Source organism: Hydra vulgaris, chromosome 05 (assembly GCF_038396675.1).
Source record: "Hydra vulgaris chromosome 05, alternate assembly HydraT2T_AEP".
In the NCBI taxonomy this organism is placed as follows: Eukaryota; Metazoa; Cnidaria; class Hydrozoa; order Anthoathecata; family Hydridae; genus Hydra; species Hydra vulgaris.
The window spans coordinates 14,539,804-14,550,607 of NC_088924.1; the positions used below are offsets into that span (position 1 = coordinate 14,539,804).

The following is a 10,804-nucleotide window of genomic DNA, read 5'->3' on the forward strand; positions in this document are numbered from 1 at the left end:
CTATTGTTTAAAACTAATTTTAGAAAATCACGCAATTTATTTTGTGAAGCTTCTCATTGGAACAAAATAGTTTTGAAATATTTTGATTTTTCTTTTGAATGGAGTTATCTCTCCTTTAAGAAGAAGCTTCAAGAAATTATTTGTTCTCTCTATGATACATTTTTATATATTTAAACGCTTAATAATTTGCTATACTTTTTTATGTATTCATGAATGCATTGGAATTTTTATGAGGTTATTAATTTACGAGCGGTTCTTGATGACAAGACCTGATTTGTCTTTTGCGAGCTTCCACGTACTGTATTACTTATTGTGTAAAGACTTTTTGTTTTAACTATTTAAAAAAAAAAGGAGAATAAAAAAAGGAGAATAAAAAAACAAAAATAAAAAAAGTATTTTTTAGCTCTCGAAAAAAATTCTTTATTGTCTTTATTGATGAAACACAGTGTAAAAATTTTTTGTTAAGTGATTTCTACTAATTTATATATATATATATATATATATATATATATATATATATATATATATATATATATATATATATATATATATATATATATATATATATATATACATATACATATATATATGCATCATTGTAAATTTTATTGCGGTACTGCTTTTTCCATAAGCTTATTGAAGTCAACACGTTCTACAATTGATTATGAGTTGTTGTCTAAGGCAATCATTTCACCAATTAAACAATGATATTTTATTATGAATAGCTAATATTTTGAAGTACTTTTTTGATTTCCTCTTTCAGAGTTAATTTTGTTATATGCATCAAGATATATTAAAACCAAAACAGAAAATTTATTCATAGTAAACTTTCTGTTTTGGTTCTAATGTATCTTGACGTATATGAAAAAAATTATGGTACATGCTTCACTAATGCAAGCCGGAACCAGTCACTAGCGAAGTGTACTGAATGTCATTGAGTATTCAGCAAGAGAACACACAACTATTCATTATATTTTTTAAAACTACTGTTCTGTTATTAAAAGTGGCATCACTACTTGTTGTAATTTTATGTTAAATGAATAACTATTTGTTGTTGTTATATGGTAAGTGAATAACGTTTAAGGGAAACTAATGTCACAAGAAAAAATTTACTTTATAAGATGAGGAAAATATTTTAGATGAAGGAAAATTTTAATTGAATATAAATCTGCCTTCAAATAGTATATTATTGCTGCAATGTAAATTTACAATGGGGAAGATTTTTGTAAATGATGTCTGGATGTTACAAGTATGGAGATAAAAAACCTGAAAAAAAACTATTGATTTAATATTGTACTTATCTTTACACAAGCAGAAAAACAATAGGCCACACGTGATCTACTTTAAATTACACTCTCATATATAGATAATAGTTTACAACCAAAATTTTTTGAGCTCAGCTGAGTGCTGTAAGTGCAAGGTTTTTTATCATAAATGATATTCAATCTAAGATTTTGCTTTAAAAAACTGAAGAACGCGCATAAAGAACAGTTTTAATCATTTAAATCTTTTTTAAATAGCACTTTAGATGTTGTTGTGTTATAAAACATTCTATGATGACTATGTGATTTTAGTTTAATAGTTTTTTTCATTAGTAATTATTTTAATTATTTTTGTTATCTTTAAGCGGTTTTTTAATGTACATTTTTGTGGATTGTTGTATTATGTTAATTTTATGTGAACATGTGTAAAAAGATGATTTATAGAAGAGAATATTTATTATTTGTATTTATGTATGCAAAAAGTTTTTATTCCTGTGAAAAGAAGAGTTTAGTTTAGAAAGAGAAATTAGTTTTTGAAAAGAAGCTATTTCATGCACTTCAGTATTAATGTTTTATACTCAAACAACAAAGAGCACTACACAATGAAATTCTCCAGGCCCCAAACAACTATAATACTAACCTGTTCAGAATCAGGAAGAGTCAGGGAAAAGTCAAAGACTTCTTTCAACACTTTTATTTATAGGTAAAAAATTATGTTGATAAAGTTAATTTTTATTAAAGGTTATATGTTTATGTTCACAATACCAAAGAAAGTAAGTATATAAAATAAATTTAAAAAAAGAAAATACCAACCTCGACAACGATGATCACACCTACCTGTGCTATCATAACCACTCCTGGAGACCAAATATGGCCAAATTTAAATTCCCCAATCTCAATATTTAACTTCTTATATTTTTACACACAGTTGTAAAATATAAGTAATGTATCAATATTACCTATATACATATACGACTGTTCCATCTAATTGAAAAACTATTATGATATCCCAGAACTATCCTTGACCACCCCTAAAATGACCATTTAGATGGTCATGATCACTTCTAGAAACCAAATATGCCCAGATTTGAATTCTCTGACTTCAATTACATATATTTAGATACAAATCATGCCCCATCTAATTTAAAAACCATTGAGACATCCAATGACAACCTTAGACACCTACAACAACTTAAAATGAAGCCCAAAAATAAAATCCTTGGCCCCAAAATCCCCTATAACCATGTATCATATTTAACTCAACAATAGTTTTGCCATTTTTAGACATTTCTGACCCACCGTGCATCGAGCCGGCTATACTACTATATTTTGCAGTTATGATAAGGAATATATAGAGACTAGGTATTAGGACAAACAACTAAGTATTAGGTCTCTAAAAATGATGTAACAATATATGCTTAAATTTATGGTACTTATGCAGTTGTAACTGTCTGAATTACTATAATCAATTATGGATGGCAATATAGGTCATCTTCTGAAGACAAAACTTTCACTATAAAAATATCTTAAAAAATTTTTGGATAAATTTTCAAATGGGCTTTCGCTTTAAATTCTTCCTTACACATATTTTCATCATGCTTTGACTTTTATAAGTACTTCGATACTTAATTTGAATATTGTATATTCTATTTGGATAATTATAATATGATTTATTCTGTATATTAGGAAAATTCGTAAATAAAAAAAAATGAAAATTTAACCAAAAAAAATATTAAAAAATATTTAAAAATATTTTTAATATTTGCTCTCGGCGCCAAAAGTTGCTAAATATTTTTAAACATTAGGTCTCTAACATCATAAAAAAAAAAACAATTGTTAACCCAGGTCTCAAAAGAAGCAAAACTAAATCAAAAATTTTTATAAATTAAGAAATATTTTTAATTTAAATCGTGCGTCTTTTAAATTTAATAATGCCCTCTTTACCTCCTCCCCCCATTACTTATTGAACGGCTAACTTTTAAGGAATGCAAAGCATTCTTGTGATTAAATTTTCATTTTTTTTTATTTACGAATTTTCCTAATATATAGAATAAATCATATTATAATTATCCAAATAGAATATACAATATTCAAATTAAATATCGAAGTACTTATAATAGTCAAAGCATGATGAAAATATGTGTAAGGAAGAATTTAAAGCGAAAGCCCATTTGAAAATTTATCCAAAAATTTTTTAAGATATTTTTATAGTGAAAGTTTTGTCTTCAGAAGATGACCTATATTGCCATCCATAATTGATTATAGTAATTCAGACAGTTTCAACTGCATAAGTACCATAAATTTAAGCATATATTGTTACACCTGAGGGGAAAGCCTCCATAATTATGTAAAAATTCTCAATTTTTCAAACACTCCAGTGATTTCTTCAGAACATTATGAATTGTAAAAATATCCTCTACCATCATTGGTTTTACCACTTACTTATTTTTGTTTGTTAATGATTGATTCTAACTTCTCACTAAAACGTTTCTATACCAAGGACCTCTTATCTATTATTAACCTTTTCTTTTTTCGCTTGAGGCTGAGTATATTTGGAAAGACAAATTGTAGGATTTGTGTCATACCCCACAATGAATCCAAAATTATATTGTGGACACTTTATATTGCAGCCACTTTAATCAACTTGGTCATTCGTAGTGGAGTGATTTCAGATATTTTACATCTAGACGCAGAAAACGTATCCGTTAATGTTTTCAACATTAGTTTTCTCAGGAATCTTACTGCAAAATTCTGTGCAAACAACAACAAAGTGAAAAAAAGCCAGATTTTTCCAATCAACTGAGCCAGTAACCTCATCAGTTTGTTTGATGGGCATCAAACTACTATTAAACAACTTTACATCAGAAATAAGTTCAGATTCCTCCACAAGTTTCTGCTTGTTTTGGCTTTGGAAAACAGAACCATTACAAATGTGATTTCTACCTATAAGTAAATGTTTTAATATATTCTAGCTACAGCGTGATCTTATAAGTCTCGCAGTTCCAGAATTTTTGCGTGTGAGGTTTTACTTTTTTATTACAAAAGATAGTTGATATCAGTTTGTTTAATTTCTTGCAAATTATGGTATGGTGGAAATATAGAACATGTTTGTTCATTTTTCAGTACCCTTAAGTACAAATATGGCGCTTTTGTTAAGCTTAAATCAATAAACATGCTAAGCATTTCTTTTTCCAATAACAAACCGTTCTGATTTGCATTTTTCAATAAACTTAATAAGATCATTTTGTTTTTATCAATAATAAGAACAAGATCATTTTGTTTTTATCATCAATCATTAATAGTTTACGTTAGTTTGTTTCTTCTCAGTCTGAATGTAACCCCTAAAATATGATTAAAAATGTGCGCGAATTCATATTTCTTAAATAACATTGAATGACAGGCTTTATATTAATGTTATAATTTTTGTGGTTTCAACAACACTTAAATTAGCAGGTTTTTTTATAATCTTGATTATGCTGTAGTATAAATTAGCTCTGATAACATATACTTTAGTAGCAAAAATAAGAAATTATTAAAAATATTAATATAACTAACAAAATATAAAATATAATTATTTTTGCAGATCAGAAATTTGAATTAAATTTTGATCTTTATTTAGTAAAAAAAAAAAATATTTGAAAAGTTTAGAGGGTAGTTCAAAGTTCCATAAGCCTGTGTATAAAATTTAAAACTTTGATTAAAACAATAATTTAAAATTAAATAATTTATTTTTACCACCATTTATATGGTGTTTGTGAAAGAGGGGAGGGCCAAAGTTGCTTAAATGAACTATTATTTTAGAACTATTATTAAAGAAGTACTTATTAATCAAGAAAATTGTTTTACCAAACTTTTTCTGAGGAAGACTATGTAAGACTTAGCATTAAACCCATAATTTTATCTTAGGAAGTCTGGGAAATAGTTTCAAAGGAAGATTAGGTAAGACTTAGCCCAGAAGCCTAGGTATCAAGTAAACATTATGAAAACGAAAAAATTCTTACCGTTTTTATTGGACATGATATTTGGTAAAATAAATACTATATATTTTCTTAAAGAAGTTTGTGTAGAAGACCATTCCCAAGATAAATACTAGTTAACCCAACATTTGCAAATTTACTCAAAAAGTATTACAAGACAACATCTTGACGGTTCTCGTGAAGACGTACTTTTGATTAACTGAAAATTGAGCAATAAAAGTCTGAAAAACAATTTTATACGAGAAAATTTTTTTCTTTTTCTTCTTCTGTTTTGTTCCTTCAACTATTTCAGAAATAGTTAGTAAAAAACAATACAGTTAATGCACCTAAAACTAATTTTTAGCTAATTATTCAAAAATAACAATAACAACATCAACAACAACAACAACAACAACAACAACAACAACAACAACAACAACAACAACAACAACAACAACAACAACAACAACAACATCAACAACAACAATAAAAACAATAAAAACAATAAAAACAACAACAACTACAACAACAACAACAACAGCAGCAACAACAACAACAACAACATCAACAACAACAATAAAAACAATAAAAACAATAAAAACAACAACAACTACAACAACAACAACAACAGCAGCAGCAACAATAACAACAACAACAACAACAACAAAATAACATCAACAACAACAATAAAAACAATAAAAACAACAACAACAACAACAACAACAACAATAACAGCAACAACAACAACAACAACAACAATAACAGCAACAACAACAACAGCAACAACAGCAACAACAGCAACAACAACAGCAACAACAACAGCAACAACAACAGCAACAACAACAGCAACAACAACAACAAATAAAGCTGAAAATAAAAACACTAGATAGATATACAACTACAATTTTAAAATGTTTAACTTCATTTTATTGATATTGAAAAACGAATGAAGTTTCATATTTATTATTAAATTTTTGTAGAGTTCACATTTTACAAACTTTTTTTGATGTATTCTATCATATCATTGTACAATAAATGAATACGGAAATCTTTTTTTTCCCATAAAACTATTTAACAAATATACTTTAAATCAAAGATATAACTTTGGTTACGCAATATTTATTGATGAGCACAAACAACAAATACAAATGCAAATATATTCATTTTTAAAAAAATATTAAAATTCTTAAAAATTTGAAACCATTCTCTATATATATATAAGGTTATTTACTTAATAATTATTCAGTTTTGATTTCGTAAGTCGTCGAAAGTCAATTCATTTTTACATCATTGATCGATAGTTATTTTTTTTAAAGATAAGGTAAGTATTTCATAAAAACAATTTTGTTCACAAGTTTGAAAATCACTTGACATTATGAGTAATCATAATGTCAAGTGATTTTCAAACATATCGTAATCATATCGTAATCATATTATTCAATTAATGTCGTTTTATGAACTGTTGTATTATTCTGGTCAATATCGTATATAAGTTTATAAACTATCAATATCCCAGACGGCACATCTGGTTTTAATCTCAGAATTAAAACCCGTATAAACACGTGTTTGTTACAATCCAGGCGTAAACCAAAAACACGTGGATTTCACGGGAAGTTTTACTGGAGTTTAACACGTGTTTTCTTCGGTTTCAAACACAAGTTTTTTTATGTTTTAAATACGTGTTTTTTGAGGTTTTAAACTCGTGTTTTATGAGGTTTTAAATTCGTGTTTTCTATAGTTTAAAACAGTCTTATGGCATTAAATAAAGTTTCCGAACGGACTTGTCTGAACAAACAGCTGTTCAGTACGGTTCAATCTTAAACCAAAAATACGTAGGTTTTTTTAGACACACGTTAATTGCTTTAAACATGTAAACCTTTTTTCATATATACTACATTATACCCAGACGGCACATCTGGTTTTAATCTCGGAATTAAAACCCGTATAAACACGTGTTTGTTACGATCCAGGCGTAAACCAAAAACACGTGCATTTCACGGGAAGTTTAACTGGAGTTTTAACACGTGTTTAACTGGAGTTTTAACACGTTTAACACATTTAACACGTGTTTTTTAAGGTTTCAAACACGAGTTTTTTTATGTTTTAAATACGTGTTTTAAGAGGTTTTAAACTCGTGTTTTAAGAGGTTTTAAATTCGTGTTTTTTATAGTTTAAAACGGACTTATGGCATTAAATAAAGATTCCAAACGGAAACTTTATTTAATGCCATATTTAAATAAAGCCATATCTAATGCCATATTTAAATAATGCCTTTATTTAAATAAAGTTTCCAAACGGAAACTTTATTTAATGCCTTAAGTTAGTTCAGGCATAAGTTTTCCAAACTTATGCCTGAACTAACAGCTGTTCAGCACGGTTTAATGATAAACCAAAAATACGCAGGTTTTGTTAGACACGTTTATAGCTTTAAACATGTAAACCTTTTTTTATATATACTACATTAAATTTACGACAATTTTGTTGTATTATTTTTGTTTTTTAAGGTAAATTATTTTACAATAATACTACGAAGAAAAAATAAACAAAGAAATAAAAAACCAAATCATTAAAAATAAGCTAATAAAAGACGCTTGGCACATGGTTACCATACATAATATTTAATTTCGATTGATCGCCTCTTCCGTCATTATAAAATCTAAAATCGTATAACAATACGCATTCGCATTTTTACAAACAATTCCAGTAGCATCGAATGTTCTTTTTAATTTTTCTTAAAAGTCGGGTCTTGAACTTTACTAATTCCTCAATTGAGGTAACCTGTTCAAATTTAATTTCATTCAAATCTTTATCTAAAAACTATTGCAGTAGCCCAAATTTCTTTTTATGTAATGGTGTGACACAATCATTTTACGCTAAAACATGGCATCATCCATGGGAGAGGTTTCGTTTGTCTTATTTTTTGGTCGATCTGTATTGGTAATGGTTTTTATGATTCGCCTTAATCTATTTAAAAAAAAACAAGATTTATAATAAATAAAAAAATAAATGATTATCTTAGTCTATTGTTTTGTATTGTACCTAAGTAAATGCACTATAAAAAAATGCTGTTTGGAAAAACCAGAGTGATGATTCGATGGAAGAGTAAAATTGCTTTTTTCCTTATTAACCACGCTTGCTTGTGTATGTACATTTAAACGGAATCGACCCTTCATTCTTCTTTTCAAATTGTTTTTTAGAGCTACCTACTTCAACCTAAATAAGAGACGCCCTTAAAGAATTTATGAAACCCATTAAGAAACATAATTCATCAAATATACTATTGTACTTTATAAATATTATAAACTTTTAAATTAAATGCAAATAATTTATTACTTTGGAAAGACCCAGAAGCCCGAGTATTCACAAGTATTTTCATTAGCATTTGTACCAGGATGTAAATCCTCTCTTAATTGACTTTTTGCTTATAAATATAGAAATCTTTAAAGGTTGATTCGAAACCATCTCATTTATGTTTTGTTGCTTGTTAAAGTGCAAATATCCTGTTTTAAGATAAATTAGACTAATATACACTCAAATATAGGTAATAAATATAAGTTATACATAGTATTTAAAAAAACCAAATGCACATATGCCTCCTGTTTATTAATACTCATCTACCTTTATCAACATTAAAATTATTATCTTCATCAAGTTTCTGAAGTTTTTTATAAGTATATTGTCTTCATCTCAATTATGTGATAACGGTAAAACTCCTAAAAGATAAAATTTGCAAAAACAAAATTCATCAGAAATATCAGTGTCATTTTAAATTTTTTGAAATTAAAGATAATTAAATAGAGTTTCAATACAAGTATTTTCATTAACTGTTGTACCAGCATTAATATTTTTTCTCATTGTCTTTTTCGCTTAACATGTGAAAAACTTAGTAGTCGACTAGAATCTGCCCAACTAATGTTTTGTTGCTTATTAAAATCCACATGTTCTGGTTTAAAAATGTTTTATATATATATATATATGTATATATATATATATATATATATATATGTATATATATATATATATATATATATATATATATATATATATATATATATATATATATATATATATATACACACACATATAGAAACAAAAATGTTTAACATGTACTAATGCATATCACTAGCCATAGTTTGCTTGATAATAGACCCTTACCTTTATCAGCAAAAAAAATATCATTTCAGCAATCAGATAGACTATTTAAGAAATTTTCTTGCTGGCTTCAGCTCATGCCATTTTTTTAATACTGCTGACTCATTTTTGTATCTTCTAAAACAATTAAAAACTAAATTAACATTTACATAATAATTTTTAAATATAAACAATTGATTTACAGATAAGTAAAGTTACTTACGGATAGTATTTTGCAACAAAGTATTACTAGATTTTGCTGTCAATATTGGTAGAGAAAGTTCATTCGATGAAGCATAGGTAGTATATTGATGAAGCCTCGCTTACTCTAATTTTTTACTTTGAGGAAAATCTTATTTACTACAGTAAACTTGCGCTAATTCATTACCTTCCTTGTGTTCTGTCATATCATGTGAATCATCTTTTGAATAAAATACTTAATTATTTAACCTTAAATTTTACTACAGATGCATTTTACTATAGATGCAATTTATGCATTGAATTAAAATATTAACTCACTTAAGTAGATTGAACAGTAAAATTTATATATAGACATATTATAGCATTATTTGAGAAAAATGTGCTGACCCAAATGTTTGGAGCCATGGCTACAAAATTTCAGAAAGAAAATACAAATAAGTTAACTCACATATGAAATTGATGTCACGATTTGGTTTTTTCTCTCTTTGAAGTTTGCAATATCTATTTATATTAGACATTCTAAAATAAAAACTAAAAAAAAAATTATTTATAAATTTTATGAAACAATGAAAATAATGAGGAGTGCACAGTTTGCTTAAGTAAACAAGTACCTTCATCTTCTGCGTTAAAACTTTTTAAAGAATCCAATCCTTCTGCAGAATTAGAATGAGAATGACTACTTGAAGTAATCATTTCGTGAAAATTGTGGAAACATTTAGTAACATTATTACCATTATCATCCAATATTTCTTCAGATAAATCAGAACAAGAACTTGATGAAGACAAACTTAAACATTCAGGAGATAAATTTCCAGCTGAGGCTGATCGGTATTTTTACATATATTCTTTCATATACTATGCTGAACTCGTTCTTTTCATTTTTGTTAAATAACTATTATTTATAGGATATCCTATAGCATCTAGTACACACACATTTATATAGGAACAACACTAGTATTTATCACATATATAACAATAATAACAACACAAATAGTAATAACAATATTACTATTAACACAAAAAATGTATTATATATATATATATATATATATATATATATATATATATATATATATATATACATATATATATATATATATATATATATATATATATATATATATATATATATATATATATATATATATATATATATATATTCATATGCAGAAATACACACACATATACACATACAAATACACACATATATACGCCGAAATACGCACACATATGTGTGTATATATTATGTATACA

At 26.5% G+C, this 10,804-nt stretch overlaps 1 protein-coding gene across 2 annotated transcripts in view; it reads right to left on the reverse strand.

The window, feature by feature from the left end:
* Nucleotides 1-5,528, reverse strand: part of LOC136080604 (leucine-rich repeat serine/threonine-protein kinase 2-like) — a 76,160-nt gene extending 70,632 nt beyond the window's left edge. The window contains exon 1 of one of the 2 annotated variants that reach the window (XM_065797462.1): nucleotides 5,264-5,528. In XM_065797462.1, the coding sequence (XP_065653534.1) occupies nucleotides 5,264-5,279 (16 nt within the window). In that variant the 5' untranslated portion in view covers nucleotides 5,280-5,528. The remainder of the gene's footprint in view (nucleotides 1-5,263) is intronic. The other variant, XM_065797461.1, reaches the window with a different exon arrangement.
* Between the last annotated feature and the right edge of the window lie 5,276 nt (nucleotides 5,529-10,804).